This window comes from Xenopus tropicalis, chromosome 2 (assembly GCF_000004195.4).
Source record: "Xenopus tropicalis strain Nigerian chromosome 2, UCB_Xtro_10.0, whole genome shotgun sequence".
In the NCBI taxonomy this organism is placed as follows: domain Eukaryota; kingdom Metazoa; phylum Chordata; class Amphibia; order Anura; family Pipidae; genus Xenopus; species Xenopus tropicalis.
In genome coordinates, this window is record NC_030678.2 from 135,959,332 (window position 1) to 135,978,858 (window position 19,527).

Below are 19,527 nucleotides of genomic sequence, written 5' to 3' on the forward strand. Positions count from 1 at the left end.
AACGCTGTGCTTTTGTGCCTTTATGACAACATCCCAACAGCAAACAGGCACAACCACCCCTCTCACTGCATTTATACAACATTGTGGGTAAAAAAACATGACAACTTGCTCTCACTAATGTACTTGTGGTCACAAAAGAGACCTAAAATACTGCTGAATGTGATTCTCATATATATATATATATACATATATATATATAGTTTAAGTTGATTGAATAAGAAACATCAGCCATCCCATTTCCAAAGGCTAAACAGATCTAACCATAAATTGTAGGAAATCTTTCCCTGTGTGAGGGCTACTCACATTCTAATTTCTTTCGCTTTCTTTCCACTTGTTTCTGTTGAACAAGCGTTAGGACATGCTCCTAAAGCGGAGAAGATGCCAAATATGGCAGTGGTGTTCTAACTTTTTGTGTTTAAAAACCCATTTGAGATTCAACATTTGCTCAAAGCCCCATAAATTTATAAGAAGATTCTAGAAAACATTGCTGTATTAGTAATTCACCATTCCAAGAATATCTAGGACAGCAAAATCTCCCCCCAAAAAACTAATTTCTTTACAGGGTCGGACTGGGAAAAAACCCGGTGGGCCCTGGTGGCCCAGACCCTTCCCTTGCTGGCGTTCCCCCAGCTGACAGTTCCTCTTCTGACGCATTAAACTTATGAGCGCTCAGGGGAGGATTTCGGGTAGGGGACCCTGCAGGGGGGTAGGGAGGCTCAGTAGGGGCCCCTGCGGGGGGTAATGGAGGCTCAGTGGGGGCCCCTACAGGGGGGTTAGATGGTGCGGGGGATGCGGCCGGCGGGGGCATCTGCACCCCCCAGTCTGACCCTGTTTCTGTATAACTGACCTTCAAAATGAGCTTCCAGGAAAAGGAGGTTTGGATCTGCACTAAAAATCTTTTGAACATTAAATCAAGCAACTAGGATTTTGCCTCCAATAAGGATTATTTATATCTTAGTTGGGATCAAATACAAGTTGCTGTTTTATTATTACACAGAAAAGAAAATCATTTTTTTTTAATTTTAATTATTTGTTAAAATGGAATCTATGGGAGTAGGCCTTCCCCTAATTTGGAGCTTTCTGGATTAAGGGTTTTCCTGATAATGGATCCTGTACTAGAGATTTTAGTCTTTGCTATTAGTAGTGGCAATCGCATTTCATTTCCCCCTGTGAAATGTGGGTATGACTATAAGCAGCTTGGGGCCAGTAACTGTTCGACAAGATCAGGTGATAATCACTGGTCCAGAAATGGAAGCAATTAGGGCAATTAAGCAGCATTAACATAAAATATTTAGCTTTAAGCTCATTTTTCTGGGTTATAAAGAAGAATATTGACAAAAATAACATGGCATGTACATTTCAATGCAATGTATTTGTTATCTTCTCCTTTGATAAAGCACACTTCCCTTTAGCCAATAAGTGACAAATGAGAATCTCCATTTAACAACTGGGGTTTTTAGGAGATGCTATTAGGGCAGGAGCAAGAAAAGCTGTGCTATTTGTGGCTGACTTTGTTACCACTACTCCTTTGGAATCCATTTATCTCCAAGATTCCGTGTACAAAGAACACAGTTTAGCACAAAAGACAATAGAGTCCTCCTATTTTTGTGACCTTTAGGGCCACAGGTTGTCCTGTTGTTGTGTGTGTAGAGTATCTGCTAACAGCAGACTATTCTACCTGTCAACCTGCGCCTCAGTCTCTTTTTGAGTGACTGCCCCTCTCTGGCTTGCTGGGGTTTGTGGTCTAGCAACAGGATGGAAATAATTTCCTATAACATCACATAGAATTATAAGTGGATCTGTTTAAAGACCTCATTTTTACATTGATGAGTAAATTGGATCCACAACAAGGAATTGTCAAGCAAAGTCCAAAAATGGTACTGTCATCGTGTTGCTCATTTACTTAATTGAAAGTTATCTATAATATGTCACTTGCTCAGCTCCATCTCTCTCCAGAGTTCAATAAGCAATTGGATATTAATGGCCTGTGCTGACTCAGAGTTGCTTCCATATCCTGACTCTAAGGAAAGCAATAACCTGTGACCACAATGAGCCCATTTAGGGCTTTAGTAAAACCCATGATTATACAAAGTAGTAAAGTGCTTACTCCTAAAAGCCCTGTTACATGTGTTAGGTAATATAGGGGCCAGGGCTGGCTGGTCTTGTAAACCTGGTAAGGAGCCAATACATCCATTTTCTGCTGGATGAAGGGAAGTGATGGCTTTGGTTTTTAAGGCTTTGTTCATACTACAGACTTTCCTGCAATGAATTTGCTGCATGAGGCGGCAAATAGAATTGCACACCTGACAAACAGCATGGTTGGGTTGTCTGCTGTTTGGTGGAGGAAGCACATTAATAAACTATCTATATCTAAAAAAAGTACAAATATATTTAAATTCTACCCCACTACAGATTGGGCACATTTATTTCAATGAAAGTTCCCCTGAGTGTAGTTTAAATTCACAGATGACACCGAGGCTTTATAGGGTACACCAATTAATCATGGAGAATTTTATCTCTCGTTGAACAAATTGACTTTACATTACAGGTTCTGTAGCTGTAAATGTATTGTAATTGTAAAGCTGTGGCTTTAATTTTTATCTTTCAAAGTAGGTGATGCATTTTTTTTTATAAAATATAAAAATCCAAGGAATCATGTGGAAAAGTGGATTGTTATTATATTAGTTCATCTTCTTTACTTCTATAGTGCTAATATATTCCATGGTGCTTTAGAGAGAATATACAATATTCACATCAGAACTGCTGATGTCTCTACATTCATAGTGTCTGTACCTTTATTTTTTGACTGCCAGCAGCAACCAGAAACACATGCTGCTAGACAGGCTATTTTTTAAATAAAATTACTTTGAAAATGACATTGAATCTGTAAACAGCAATTTTCTACACTGGCAAATTGGTAGATTCAACAATCTAGAGCACATGCAAAGTTACATCACTTTTTTCTGGGGCCAAATTCTTATCCTTGGAGTTAGCAAATTTACCAGCATACATTGGGCAGACAAATGTAACCCCAATATTAATTCCACAAATGTACAACATGTCATTTGCTGGTATGTGCAAAGAACACTTTAAAATACATGTTTTATTATTGTTTCAGCGTATTATTTTGGATTTTCTCTTCTGGAGCATGTGATGCAGAAATAATACATTTTTCATCCCATTTTATGCCATTGATTGTATGTTTTCTAAATACAGGGATGGGTCCCATACCTGTACACACATAGCTTGTAACTTTGGGTAAACAGCTTTATAATATTAAGTAGAAAAAATACTCTTTAACATCTTAGCCAGGTGAGGAAGAAGAGGAATCTTGTATTTTTGCTAAAATGGCTAAAACTTGAATTGTTAACAAAAACGAAATGAGTGCTAGCGGGATACTAGGGCTTAACTACAGGGAGTGTAGGGGTTGTAGCAGCACCTCCATTAACACAAAGGATTATATCTTTCAAATGGAAGTAAAAAACTTGTTATGGGGCTAAAACAGTTCTGGAGGTAGTGCTTACAGAATAGGAGTAAATAGAGTTGTTATAATTAAGGAATTAGTGGTAATTTTGGCCATGGCAGATTGGCAGCGATCAGTGAAGGGACTGCAGAGTCTTGAAAGTCATTGTTTTTAAAACTCATTGCACTGCCCATCAAATAGGTGGCTTGAATGTAATTATAGATGCAAGAAGTTGCTTCAGTTAAAATCCAGCCTCCTGGCAGAGTTAACAGACAGACCTTTGCGCCAAAATCCTTAAGCCCAAGTGTGCGTCTACATCATATTTATTACTGATTCCTCCTATAAGTATAAAGGGCTATGTACCATTTTAACACCTTATTTTTATTCATTCTTAATAATTTGAGTCCTTTAAATGAGCCCTTATCAAGGGTGCAGATCTCCTTCACAACAGGAAACATATTTTATATCACTTTCTTGAAAGGCCTCATTTCCCAGACTTGGACAAGACAGAGACATTCAGAGCCAAGTTGTAGCCGCAGTTTGCTGCAGGCAGCACAGGAAAATAAGTACTGCTCTGACAACTATCCAAAAGGCATATGGAGCCAGGCTTAATTATTAGTGCTTCCATTTCAGTGAATTGAAGGTGAAACTTCTTACTTTTCCGATTAGACTACATTTTTGTGGATCTGGGTAATACTGCATGAGTTTGTTTGAACCACGAAGTTCTCTGTGTTTACGTTTCTTCTATCTACAACCCTAGGTCACTGACATGATGCAGAAAGCTCTTTTTGACTTCTTGAAGCACAGATTTGATGGCAGGTGAGATATTATTTGCATCTAGATTAAAAAAAAAAAAAAATAACCCCCTCACATCCTTCTTTGCAAAACTAGCTCCAAAGCCCTGTTACACCCTGTAATGTTGCATGAACTTACTGTAGTGTGTGTGGTACACCATAACCTCCTCTCATCTCATACGGTATTTCATAACCCCTCTTAACACTATATAGTCATTCATGACATCTCTCATGTCACCCTTTGATGCACATAACCCATTCTCATCTCACCCAGGTCTCTCCATAATACTATGGCATTTTATATACTTTCATCTTACTGTACCTTGTGATATCTTTTTAACTTATTTCATCCAGTGTTGGTTGGAAAAAAAATTTCAGTGAGCCAGGTGTCAATGGGCTCGCGTTCTACACTAACCATTTGGCCTATTTCATTGCAATTCCCTATTTGTGTATGGAACAAAGATTGAAGGATAGATTATGATATGTAAAGAAAAGAAAGTAGGAGAAAAGTGAGGAGGGGAGGAAAAATAGTTTTTGAAGATTGGGCCTGTAGTCTAAAGTTTTCTGGTGGGCCCATGGCATCCCACTCAACACTGATTACATGTTACCCAACAGTATGTAGGTTCCTTGAAGAAAATGTGCAGAAAGATAACATTTGCTGATATGTTACATAGTTACATAGTTACATAGGGTTGAAAAAAGACCAGTGTCCATCAAGTTCAACCCATCCAAGCAAACCCAGCACACCTAACCCACACCTACCAATCTATACACTCACATACATAAACTATAAATACAACCACTAGTACTAACTGTAGATATTAGTATCACAATAGCCTTGGATATTCTGATTGATCAAGAACTCATCCAGGCCCCTCTTAAAGGCATTAACAGAATCTGCCATTACCACATCACTAGGAAGGGCATTCCACAACCTCACTGCCCTCACCGTGAAAAACCACCTACGCTGCTTCAAATGGAAGCTCCGTTCCTCTAATCTAAAGGGGTGACCTCTGGTGCACTGATTGTTTTTATGGGGAAAAAGAACATCCCCCAACTGCCTATAATCCCCTCTAATGTACTTGTACAGAGTAATCATGTCCCCTCGCAAGCGCCTCTTTTCCAGAGAAAACAACCTCAACCTCGACAGTCTAACCTCATAGTTTAACTCTTCCATCCCCTTAACCAGTTTAGTTGCACGTCTCTGCACTTTCTCCAGCTCATTAATATCCCTCTTAAGGACTGGAGCCCAAAACTGCACTGCATACTCAAGGTGAGGCCTTACCAGGGACCTATAAAGGGGCAAAATTATGTTCTCATCCCTTGAGTCAATGCCCTTTTTTATACAAGACAGCACTTTATTTGCTTTAGTAGCCACAGAATGACACTGCCTGGAATTAGACAACTTGTTATCAACAAAAACCCCTAGATCCTTCTCCATTAAGGATACCCCCATGTGTTCCCCTGTACTAATGATAGTTCAGATGAGCGAATCTGTCCTGTTTCACTTAAGCAAAAATTTGCAAAACTCTTTTTTTGTGGCAAAACCTGGCAAACACTTCACTTATCACTATAACTTTGTATATAGTGTCTATATTGAAAGAAATATAGCTTACAAGCCCTGGGTCAAACCTGCCTTCAACCTCATCTGGCTGTTGACACAGGCTCATGGCTAATTACAAATATGCCATTTGGCATGGAAATGCTTTAAACATCATAAGTCTAATAATTTAAATCTGGCACATTTGTCTGGAAGAATGTATGCTTACCACTTTCTGTTTGCAGGATTTCCATAACTCGAGTGACTGCTGATTTGTCTTTGGCTAAGCGTTCTGTGCTGAACAACCCAGGCAAGAGAGCCATCATTGAACGCTCTAGCACCCGCTCAAGCATCGGTAAGACCAAAAGTACAGGTGCATAAGTTTCCAGTCCTGCATGTGGCAGATGGCCAGACAATCAATGGATCAATGATGGGTCCATAGGCTGATTAGATGGATAATAGCCAAGTTTGCCCATGTGCAGGCCAGTTTAGTTTTATTATGGAATCTGTATATGCAATTTTTTTTTAAGTTAAGTCACAGGGTTGTAGGTTTGGCTAGTTCTGTAAAACTTAGGCTGTATGCACAAATTCAAAGGGACCTGTCACCTTAAGAAATAATTCCAAAGCCTTTTATATCAAAATAGACTTTACTTATACCACAATCATTATATAAATGTTGTTTCCCTCAGTCTTACAAGTACACAATCACAGCCACTATGCATCACTTCAAAATCTTGTTTAGGCTCCACAATCTGGAACCTGATGCCCATGCCCATGCCCATGTACAGGTTAAATAAATACAATTACATCCACGAAGTGCTGAATGGAAAGTGAAAGTAATTTTGACATAGAGGCGAGACAGGCTCAGATTTTAAAATACATTTATAACAGAAACATATGTTTTTATAGAAAAAATTATTTTGGTTTCATGCTAAATTTGCAAAGGGCTTTTTTATACAGTTTATGTGTGGGTGACAGGTCCTCTTTAAGTATACCTTTAGCAAGTTTTGCAATTCCCATGAGGGAAATGCTCTCTTGACATAGGTTCTGTATTTCTTTCTTTTTCTTGACACACTGAACCTGTATTGTTTCCCACTTTTCAGCTGAGGTCCAGAGTGAGATTGAACGAATATTTGAGCTGGCCAAGACTCTGCAGCTGGTTATATTGGATGCTGATACAATCAACCATCCCACTCAGCTTAGCAAAACCTCACTGGCCCCCATCATTGTATTTGTGAAAGTGTCTTCTCCAAAGGTGAGACAGACATTTCAGAACTCGACTTGTAGCATTCTTTTAAATGATTGCATTGTAGAGAATATTAGTTAGCATGAACATAGCAGCCAGTTTGGTTACATACCTGAATGTGCCTATTCTGTCTGACATCAAAGTGGTTAATGAAGGGTGCTTGGGACTGTGGGGAGGTGCTGGGAGCAGAGGGAACCCTGGGACCAATTAAGTGGGGCTGCAGGATTGGCTACTGGCACTGAAGGAGGGCTGGTATTTAAGTGGAAGTTGCTTTACCCTCCTGCTCTTTCAACATCACAGGCACCTGGGGCACTGTGCAGGTCCTTGGCAGTGTGACTTTTCTCCCATAATGGTGACAGATCATCCCCTCCCCACCCCTTTGCATTTCTCCTGGGGAGTTTGTCCGGTGTGTTCTTTGCACAATGTTACCTGGTGTCTTTTCATTTACCTTATTATATTTGTTATATAAATGTTCAAGGAGCTTATTTTCACATTTTGAATTGCATTATCTGTACTGTTATTTGATATGTTATGTCACAGCTGCTGGCGGGTAATTGAGTTTGGTCCTTGCCATTTGGGTCTTGTTAATAGGGTTTCTCTTTACATGTGTGCCACGCCTGCAGTGGCTGGCATCTGGGGTAACTTTTTGTTTATTTAGAACATGGCAAGGATGGGTTATCTGCTTAGACTACACATGGTTTAATAAAGCTGTGACCAACCTCCACCCATTAAAGAGAAACTAAGTCTGATTGTCTTCATTTATATAGTTAACTAGATTTGTTGCAATGGGAACGTTTTGTGACACACACATGCGACTACCTCCCCACAGTCTGCATCTTAGCTGGTTTAAGATAATTAACATTGTTCAATGCAGTTTAATAATAATATGTTAATTTTTTGTAAAATATTGGAGGTTAAAGGAAAACTATACCCCCACTATAACAGAAAGTAGTGTGGAAGCAAAAGGCAGAACTCTGTCCATTAATTGGCTGATGAAGCCTAGCATGTGCCTTGGCTTGTTTGTGAATAATATGATCCCAGGAGATGACCCTTAATTCTTAAAATGGCAGTTTTTTACATATGAGCTTGTTTATGCAATATATTTTATAGAGACCTACATTGTTTGGCAGTATAGTTTTCCTTTAATATAGGGGCAGCGCTGCCTCAGGGGCCAAGTTGATGCCACCCCCAGCTCCCCTCCCCCCATTTTAAAAATTGGAATTTCGGCTCTTTAAGTTACCAGGAGTGTTTTTTTGCCACCCCTGGTAAATTGCCAGGCATTGCCACCTTAGGCGAGTTTCCTAACTCGCCTCATGACTGCAGTGCCCCTGTATAGGGGTAATATATATATATATATATGCGCTGATTTATCTGTTAATCACCGTGCATAATTTCCCATGTACATACATTCCAGGTGCTGCAAAGATTAATAAAATCCAGGGGAAAATCTCAAGTCAAACATCTCAATGTCCAGATGCTGGCAGCCGACAAGCTGATACAGTGCCCTCCGGTGAGTGAGAACATTAATGGCAGCAACTGTTGTGGAGTCTCTCTTTTATATTGCTGGAGGTGAACTCTGTCTTTATTTTCATGTGGTTGCTCCCATGGGAATGTAGATGAAAAATAAAACTTAAGGCTCATGGCACACGTGGCTAATTGCTGGGTGAAAAACACCAACAGAGAATATGCCAATGGGGCCGTGAGTCTAGTGCTTTTGTACAACAAAAACCAGGGCTTAGGTTTCGAATTTCATCCATTTTACTCCTTGTTTGTTTATAAGTATCACTCAGGTATAGTATTTTATGATGTTTAGGTTTATTTAATTACTATTTCTTTAGTTCTGCATGGAAACTGCTATCTTGTTATTTGAATCATATATCTTGGTTTCTTATTGTTTGCTACCAGCTCTGTTGCTAGAGATGTTTCTTATTATATGAGTCCCAGAGATCAGGGCTTCAAGATAAGTGGCCCCTTCATCTTTAGGTAAAATACGGGTAGTTGCAGGGGGTTAATGTGAGACACAGTCGTATATGATTGTGACCTTATTAGGAATGTATCTTGGGTGTATCAAGCTGTAATCAGGTGTAGCCTATGTTGGTAGCTAGTCCTGTTTGTGCGCCTCTATGGTCACATACAGACAGTCATTTTGACTTACCAAACTCCATTCAGCAACTAAATGTGTGTAAATTCAGGCTAAATCTGAACTAAAGATTTTATCGAACATCAAGCCCAGATCTGATTGCTGCATCCTGGCTAGCACACAAATCCCATCTATAAGGTGTGTATGTGATGAGACAAACACACCAAATTAAATTTCCCCTGTGTCACACTGTAATAATAAATCAGAGATGATTATTAAGCCATTGGAAGATGAATTCTAATGATGATTTACTGCCAGTGGTGTTAGCAAATAGCACTAAGCCATTTTAGGTTATGACTCATGAAACATATAGAAGTGATAGATCTAAAGGCACGTTAGATGTCATCTGAATCTGATAATCTAATGCTTGAATGTTTGGGAGGGCAGGCCCCATAAAGTTCCAAAATTATTTGACCTTAATAGTATAAGTAGTGAATTGATGAAATGTTGCATTGAAAATGTGCAGCAAAACTGAAACGTAGCATAAATAACCCAGCTCTAGTACCAGCAGCCTTTCTATATTTCTGTATAACATGATCTGTCACCGGTGTCAGGCCCTTCTCCATGGACACTGGCTCACTGAATGAAATCTGACAGCTGCTTTGTGCATGAATGATTTCTTTGCTCTTCTCTAGGAACTGTTTGATGTGATATTGGATGAGAACCAGCTGGAAGATGCCTGTGAGCACCTTGCTGAGTATATGGAGGTTTACTGGAGAGCCACACACCACCCGCTGCACCCCCAAAACAGTCAGAACCTTATCACACCCCCAACTGCCATTCCTGGTTTACAGGTATATAACTTGAAGTTCTAAATAAAGGATAGATGATTTTTTGCCTTATAAAAGGAAACCTAATTCTAAGAAAATTTGCAAAACAATAAAACTATTGAAAATGTTTAATTAAAGTTATTTGTAAATGTAGGTTTGTGAGGTTAGTATTACGGCTGCTTCTGATTCTTGAAACTGTGTAACAATGCTGCTTCAGCCACCTTGTTAATTAGCAGGCTTCTGCTATATTGTTTCAACTGCCAGAACAAGCAGCACAGGGACTGCTGAGCTGCAAGTTGGAGTGATATTACCCAACTCAATTACGCTCTCTACACTAGCGATGCCCCCACCCTTCGGGGGGCCAGCATCGGAAGACGCCCCTGTGTGTAGCACTGGCTCCTTCTGAAAGCTCAGACTCAGGCACAATGCACTGAGATGGCGCCTACACACCAATATTACAGCTAGACAAATAAATTTGTTGGACTAAGAATAACATTTTAAATGGTAGAGTGAATTATTTGCTATGTAAATAGTGTAATTTAGAAATAAAAAGTATTCCATAAAAATATTGACAGAATCCCTTTAAATAGTTTGCCCAATGCAAAACTGAAAGAAAACAAAGAAACAAATAAATGGGCAAGCTGATCGAATAAGCGAACATTGTATTGTATGATGCTGGTGTTGAGACCTCAGTGGCGGCACTGCTATCGTGAAGCAATCTTGCATGACAATTTTTCCTTACTGGGAGTCTGGAGAATGACAGCGATACTTAGGTCGGGGCTGGGATTTTAAAATAGGCCCTGGCACTTCAAGTACACAGAGGCCCAAACAGCCCCCACCAGCCTACTAAATAGTGACTGTCTATGGCATCTTACAGCAGCCCCTCTGGCATTTGCCAATCTGAGCCTTGACACGGAACAAAAGCTTCATTAAAAGTGGCATTGCTACGTATGTCTATAGTTGCTACAGCAATTGCCAAAGACAACAATCTTACATTTATATAATGTTGTCTGATGTGTTCTGATCTTATTTACTATTCCTGTTTAGAAGCTTTTTGTATCCTATACTATATGCCTTCAGCTGGGGCAGATAAGCCATGCCTTCCTCCTGCCCCATGTACTGTACCTGTATAATACCAGTCAATGCTGCAATTTCTTCTGTGTTTGTGTGCATGATGTGAAATGCCTGACACTGTCAGTTAACAAGTGTTTCTATTTACATTCAGGACCAGCAGCTTCTCTCTGATCGAGCCAATGAGCACTCACCCTTGGAGCGTGACAGTTTGATGCAATCAGATGAGGCGAGTGAAACATCCCGAAAAACATGGACAGCTTCATCACAAAGAAGCTCTCACCATCTTGAGGATGAGTACTCTGACACCTACACTGACCTGTACCAGCCCCACAGGCACCACAACAGTGGACTGAACAGCACGAATGGGCATGACTCTCAGGACCGGCTCCTGGAGCGGGATTCTGAGCAGAACCATAATGATAGGAACTGGCAGCGTAACCGCCCATGGCCTAAGGACAGTTACTGAAAGGGATCTCACTGCACACACCCGTCCTACACACATACACACACTCCTCCTGCATGGCAGTGCATGTCAGGAGGCACAACCACTGAGTGCAAATTCCAGGGTAGCTCCAAGAGGCAAAACTGTACTGGTGAACAACAGCCCTTTTTACATATACCAGGTGCCTGGTAGCTATTGGCTGCAAAACAAAGGTGAGACGGTAGAACAGAGAGAGAAGTAGATGCACATATGCAGCGCCTGCTGCCAAAATGGATCAAAAAAATTAAGACAAGGTATTTTACAGTCCAAGGCAGCATGGTGCTTAACACACACAACCAATTCTATACACCCACGAAAGCTGGTAGTATTGAAAGGCCTCCTATGGGAATCTCTTTGGGCTGTATCCACACATACCTTCTAGCACTTCCACAATACACAGTCACAGGTTTACACAACAGAGTGGCAGAAGTCCTTCCTACAGTGACACAAGTGTGTCAGTCAAGGTAAGAGTGAGCTTTGAGTGGAGTGTGGGGTTCGGGTGACTCTCCTGCTTGTCAGTGCTTGCATATTCTCTCAGTATATACAGTATAATCTGCAATACACTTCATATCTCCTGTTAGGCCTGGCTCCGCAATGCAGTACAACAGCACACATTGCATTTTGAAATAGCATATACTTTGCCAGATCCTGTGATGCCAATCTCAGCCAGGAACATGTCAGCCATTCACTTTAGGAACAATAGCACCCTGTGCTGATCACTTGTTGGCTATGAAATTAGCTGCATGTAGCACAGGGCAAGCAAAAACAAATTCTGATTTCATTCCTGTCAAGAGTCTAACATTTAGTACTAAAGCATCTTGGTATACCTTCCAACTCATGCAGGAAAAGGAAGAAACTCATACAATATCTACAGTAGGTCCCTGGTAGACATCAGTCTAATTGCCATAACAGGGGACAGAAATGGCATAATTCTCGTCTTCTGTGTCTTACTGCCCCTGCAGAGCATTGGGGTTATTGGGTGAGTAGTTCACCGAGTGCTGGGTGCTGATTTGATCTGTCAGACAAGTGTAACATACATTTTGTCAAGGGGGTATTCAATTTGCTCTAAAAATGACAGCAGAGAGCATCATATTGCCTGTACTTTGGTTCACAGCATTGTGTGTTCTTCTAACTCATTATCCAGAAGCAATGTAGCCATAGTTGGCTGGGCATCCAGGCTAGTGATCTGTTGGTCATCTAGCACTTATTTGGTATTATCTCTCACCAGTTTGTCAGGTAAAAGTATCTTTAAAAGAGGAGCCTAAATTGCTATCCAGTTGGGCAGTTGGTTAATGGATATCAGGAATGGGTTGTTTTTTCAACTGCAAAATATCGGGACTATCATACTGGATTATTCACTACAGATTCCCAAAATGCCAGTTTATCCTAATGATTCCTTATGTTTCCTGTGCCTAATTCTGTGCTAAATGCAAACTCTTTAGATGGAAGGTATTCTTCACACAGAATGCATTAATGTATAATCCACCATTCCTACCTTAATATCTCTTTGATATATATATTTTATGTGTAGCTAAAGACAGGGAAGTTGTGGTTAAAACAGTCATCTCCTGTCAGGTATCTAAGGTGATCATTTAGATAAGGCCAGAGATAGGCAAGAATAGGGCCCCATACATATAGCGCACTAAATGAGCTGCCCACCCTGTAGCTCCTTGGTTTGTTAGAGGGGCGCCAGTTAGACATTACAAAGTATCTGCAGAAAACAAGTGTTACAAAATGTAATTTATCCTCTGTATTTGTACCCTCTAAAGCCCATAGCCCAGGGCAAGTGTCCTGCAAAATCCTGCAAGTAAACCTATCCCTGCATTTACATAAGAAGTGCTCAAGCCAAAACACAGCGATAATTTACCAGTTATGTACTAAATCCAGAACTCAGATCCGGGTTTGGGAAAATAGCAGGATTTAAACCTTTTTGTCCCATGACTTGTCCACTGGATACCTACAGACAGTGGGGCTGGATACTTAGGCAACGAATTGCACTAGTTCCCTTACCAGTAGCAATAATTTTCTAACTGGCGTTATACCAACCAAAGCTAATAGATTGGTTGGTTGCTATTGGTAACTGCACTAGTGACATTTACAACCTATGACAGCTAATTAGGCCCACTATATGTTTGCAAACAGCAATAAAATGTATTTATATTTGTACTTGAAATGTAATATTCTGTGCTCTAGAACTGCAGAAATACAACTCCCAGAATTCTTTGAGCAGTATAAATAAAGCTGACATGCTGGCACTTCTACTTCTGCAGCATCTGGAAGACAGAGACTTGGCTGGATTAGGGCAAATTGAAATAGAAATAGAGCAAGTAGTATTTGGTTTATTATTTACTAAAATATTTTACCATAAATAACTTTTTAGTGTCATCTAAAAACCTTGTATCTGAAGCCATATGATATTTCTGACAAGGGCTATAGCACACAAGGTGCCCCTCAAACCAATAGGAATCGGCTGGGCATAGGCAAGTATGTACCATCTGAACACTACATTTTTTATTTAGTTTGCTCTGTTCTTATACAACTTGTATCCAGGGCTGGACTTACAGAATAAAGGGCCCTATGCAAAGTATAAAGGCTGGGGCCCCAATTACAGACCAGCTGATATTGTATCATCTGTCCCAACATCCGCAGACAGCCTTCAGGGCTGTTACACATTTGTTGCACAGTGGTATAATTCTACCTGAAGTTTATCTGGAAAAGGCAGGAAAATGGTCTTTTCTGATATTGGGGTCCAGGGAAATGGGCTCTAAGGATGATGGCAAACAAGACATTCTGCCCCCCCGCATTAAATCTCCTCCAGTGTGGGTGACATCACATCCCAAATACCCTTTGTATTGCAGTCTATTGAAATCTCTGCCACTAGCAGATTTGAATATATTAATTAATGGGATTGCTGCCTTTTGCAGTTTCCCACAGTTACTTTATTCTTATGTCTTATGTTTTATCATTTGGGATTCATATTGACTGCAATACAAGTATTTTCAGACGCGTTGTCGTTCGTACTAGTGAAGATTTTGCGCAGATGACAAAAAGTACTGATTGCCATTACCCTGTAACCAGCCTCGCTTGTTAAACTAGAGCTCAGCAGCACATTCAGCCTAAATATGTCTAATAAATGGAACTGTTGGCATTGCCAGGCCTCGTGATCATTCACAAAAGGGGGTTGCATCAAATCCACAGTTTAATGGATTTTAAATGCCCAAATACCAAACTGAACCTAAACCCTGACTTCTTACACGTTCAGGATTGAGTGCATGTATCAACATTTTATCTTCTGTACAGAAAACAAACTGTACCTTGCAACAAAAATCCAAGGTTTGGAAACTGAAAATCCTGAAAAATCCTCCAAACTGAAATCCTGAAAGTATTTTGTATCTGCAATTGAAAAACAATACTTATCCATTTCTGTTCTCCTGTTCCTGTTTTCTAATTTAAACAAACTGACACTCAAGTATGGCATTATGGGTCCTGCATGTAAGTAGTAAGTAGAGCTGCTAGTGTGGGCTGCGATACAATTAAATGCAACACTATAATGACAGGCAGGGATAATCAGGTCTAGACTGGGATACAAAATAGGCATTTCAAGTACACAGAGGCCCAAACAGCCCCCCACCCGCCCAATAAATAGTGACTGTCTATGGCAGGGATCCCCAACCTTTCTTACTCATGAGCCACAGTCAAATGTAAAAAGACTTGGAGAGCAAGACTAGGCAGCCTCTATGCACACTATCAGCTTACAGGGGCTTTATTTGGTAGGAAATCTTGTTTTTATTCAACCAAAACTTGCCCCCAAGTCAGGAATTCAAAAATAACTCCCTGGTTTGGGGGCACTGAGAGCAACATCCAAGGGGTTGGGGAGCAACATGTTGCCCCCGAGCCACTGGTTGGGGATCACTGGTCTATGGTATCTTACAGCAGCCTCTCTGGCATTTGCCAGAATCCCCAGATTGCCATTCCAGACCTGGGGTTAATGGGCAGAGAAATGAATAAAATATCAGCTATGATTTGAAAATCATTAGTCTCATAATAGTTGCTTATTAAAACTGGAAACATTTGCCCATGTGCTGTTACCCAAAGCAACCAAACAGTCATTGGCTTTTTAAAGCCAGCTGCAGGTAGAACAATGAATGCAACAATTTCATTGGTTGCCATGGGTTACAGCCCATGGGCAAATTTGCACAGTATTGATTAATGACCACCAGTTGAATCCACACAGAGATGTTTGGTAGTGTCTATTTTTTTTAAACTGTAGATTATTCCAGTTTTTCAGAAAGTCATACAAATGCTATTTTGTGGAGGAGTACCTAACATCACATATATGATTTTACTGCTAGAAAGCAAAAGTCTGATTGGTTGCTATGGGCAATAACACTGCTAATGTTTGTCTCCAGCGTTGATAAATATGCCCCCTAGAGTCCTGAGGGCCACTGTATTCTCATGGTCCCTGGTGCCAACAAGGAAACACCCACAGATCTGAACACTATGCGGATCCCCACCAAGGGGCAATAAAAGTGCATATGGGGATCTGTGTTCAGCTCTTCATGCAGAATCCTGCTACCAATAATCAAGGGCTATACAGAATGAAAAGAACTTCACATAGCAGAAATGTCAACTAAACCCATGCCATTTGGTTTATGATGAGCCAGTCCTTGATTTTGTAAAAATCTAGTTTGAATTTACTCTAAATGGTAACATAAGAAAAAAATCCCCGGAGCGGATCCGTACCATGGGGGCATGGGGTTAGATGGCAGGTCTGAGCCCATGAATGGAAGAGTAGCTGCTGGATGCCTGCTGCTTGCAATTACTGGAACATAACAAAATTGCCCTTGAAAATCCAATCACTGTCACTTGCAGTAATGATGTCAGGTAATGAGCTGCGATGGTGCAGGACAGAAGGCATTGTGCACCTCTGCAGGAAAAGTGAAACAGAAGTAGGAGGCCATCACGATGGGCAACATCCCCATCCCTTTAATCATAGGTCTCTCAGTTCTTGAAACAGGAAAGTTGGGTGGAACATAGTGGAGTGTTTCATAGTAGAATTTGGCTGGCGTGGTGAGGTCTTAGTGTGGTGTAATGCAATGTGTATAGATAAAGAAGGGATCCATAGAGAATAGATAGCAGATATATAGATAGCAGAGATATAGATAGCAGAGATAGTCTTCCTAATGATGTTACAACCCTTGAGACAGAAATGTATTTAGCAAGTAGAAGAGAGTGTCGCTGGTCATTTATTTATTTTTTTACAAAAGATAAACTGTCAGACCTAAATATTGTGTGTTATTTTAATGCACCTGTACTAGATATATATACAGTATATACTACTATATATATATATATATATATATATATAGTAACACTGGTAGACTAGTTCTTATTGATCTGTGGTACTATCTCAGTGTAATAATGCACCAACATTAAGGGCTCAACCCATCAACCCATGGTACATATTCTCTATCAGCTTGGATCTATTTCCCAGGCAGCATGAGTGTAGGGGGAGGTTTTGTTTCATTAACCAGTCTCCAATAACCAAGCTGGGCAGCAATTTCAGCATCCCCACGCCCTGCCCAGAATCTAAAAATATTGGTTTTTGGTCGCTGCTGGAGTGGTACAGGCTCAGGCCCCTACCTATGGGTTATTAAATCATCTTGCCAATGACCCAATGTTGTTCACATGGTATGGGGGTGACCCTACAGTGGGTTCACTAATAGTGGGTGCAATGGTATAATAGCCACAGTTAGGGGGCTGAGTGTGCGCTATAAGTAGATATGGCGTGGAAATGGATTATAAATAGCAGTATAACTTGGGGCCCATAAAATTCTGCCAAGGAAACTGAGAAGGAGACCCAAGCAGTCATGCACTAGGGCTAATACTAGGGCTCTTTCACACCACTACCCCTTCCCTGGATTCCTTATTGTATTAGACCTTATAGCCAAACCTGGCTTGTCCTTTGTACCCATGTTTTATTGTGTATGTGCTGCTAGCGGAACAGAGCACCTAAGTCTTGTGGCACAAAAGCTTCTCCGGCGCCTGAAGAGGAGAAGAAGAGTAAGTTTGTGGTTTGTCTGCAAGAATCTTTATGTACAAAGATCTATTGGGCTGCCATTTTGCTTTTAGAGTTGTGTCTGCCACCATTGTACAAGTCTCCCCTTTGTACTATGGCATGTTTGAATGTTTTGGAAGAGTTTGCACACTATGATATAGTGGAAAATAAACACTGCACTTATATATCAGAGCCTGCACGTACTGACAGCAACAATCCCCTTTCTACCCGTCCCTCTTGCTCTTCTGTCTGGAAACACTGGGCTGGAGTTTACATTCTCCCTTTTTGGAAAGCCTTCCCCATTTTTTATATGTGTCATTAGTTAAAAACAATGTTTGAAAAAAAAAAAAAAAACTGTTGCAGTTCTTTATTGATTTTTTTTAGAGAAGGAAAAAGCTAATTAATGTAAACAGGGATTCAGGGATTTGTGTTTAACCACTTCTGTGCCGAAGAGGCTTGTAACAAGTCTGCTCATTGCCGCCAGCGAGTAGATGAGACAGCGGCCACCATTTGCAAAGTTGAGCAGTCATTGGTCAGATAATGCCTTGCTTGGCTTTGTTATTGCCATCAAGCTGTTTCTTGCCATTGGATTTTCCAGGCAGCAGCCAATTATTTAATAATGCAATGAGATACCAGTACTTGATGGAATGATCTGGCTTTGCCTTTAGCAATGACTTATTTAAGTTAAACAATAGTGCTTTGGAGATGTGACATTCCCTGTTCTCTGTGTTTTAGAGGAGCTGATAGGAAGCTTCTCTTTCCATTGCACACGAGCAACAAAACTGCTTGTGGTCAAAGGACTGAGATAGTTCATAAGAAAACCAGTCTTTAGGGGTAAAGCTATGCTGGGAAATAAAGATGGTAGAGGCTTGGAAACACAGGAGGTGGCCACAGGTTTAATGAATCCACTATGTTGGACTTCAAGTATCTTTTCAGCGTCAGATTCTATGGGGCAAGCTAGCTGGTACCATGTTATTATGCTACTAATGATAAGGTGTGAGTAGCACACACCATTCCAGGTTTTCAAGATGACAATCAACCTGCCAAGGCCTAACCATGGCACTTTCCCTTGCCTTTAGTAATTGGCAGCCTGTGGGAATCCTTAGTTTGTGACTAGCAACCAAACTACTATATGTGCCCTTGAGCCCCTAGACTACACAGTGGACAACAGCATAGTTCTTCCTACACTCTTTCCTCTCTCCAGAATAATGTCATTCTGGAAAGTTTTACCTGCAACACAATCATCTGCTCATGAACCACAACTCCCACTATCCCTCCAGCACATTTCAATTGGTTATAAATGGAGCTGCTGAAGTTACTTTTGCAGCTATTTGCCACAATTGAATACAGAAAGCTCAGTGTATACATTAACCAATGGCCATTCTTTACCAGACTTAAGGCAGCCATGCACAGGCTGATCCTGGCTGGTATCCAGTCGATCAGCACATGGGCCAATCATATAGATACTGTATGAGGGGCAACATATGGTATCACTGCCCTGCTATTCTGATGTATAATTTAAAATCTATATCACTTAAAGGGTTAATTCTGCACAAATTTATTATAACAAAAAAGTGCAGCAGCCAGTTTAGTTTTACAGTGACTGTTGTGCCAAGATATTTCTGGAAGAAACCAATGGCATCTGGTCGAGTTCCAAATAGAATATAAGCTTGATTAGTTTTCCTATGAGATGTGTGCCACCAAGATCAACTGAGAAACATTGGCACTACAATGCAAAGTCTGTTTGTCAGACCTCACCATGGGTGCCCTACTATGTACCCTAGTGATTATTACATACACAGGACATATGCAGCCAGCTCTTTGCCCTCATGTGCTACGCAACCCTCTATCACATGCTGTAGGCAATAACTGTATATGAAACTAACAACTGGACACTAACATGAAATAATGAGTATATTCTACCATGGATCTCCAACCTTCAAATAAGGGTCTGAGCTACC

General features: G+C 40.6%; 1 protein-coding gene across 4 annotated transcripts in view; it reads left to right on the plus strand.

Annotated features, from left to right (window-relative positions):
* cacnb3 (calcium channel, voltage-dependent, beta 3 subunit) overlaps window positions 1-17,751 on the plus strand; it is an 89,375-nt gene extending 71,624 nt beyond the window's left edge. For 3 of the 4 annotated variants that reach the window (XM_012956448.3, XM_012956447.3, XM_031895680.1), the window contains 6 exons: window positions 4,224-4,282; window positions 6,043-6,152; window positions 6,901-7,052; window positions 8,458-8,553; window positions 9,819-9,977; window positions 11,179-13,276. In XM_012956448.3, the coding sequence (XP_012811902.1) occupies window positions 4,224-4,282; window positions 6,043-6,152; window positions 6,901-7,052; window positions 8,458-8,553; window positions 9,819-9,977; window positions 11,179-11,493 (891 nt within the window). In that variant the 3' untranslated portion in view covers window positions 11,494-13,276. 4 annotated transcript variants of the gene reach the window in all.
* The last annotated feature ends 1,776 nt before the right edge of the window (window positions 17,752-19,527 follow it).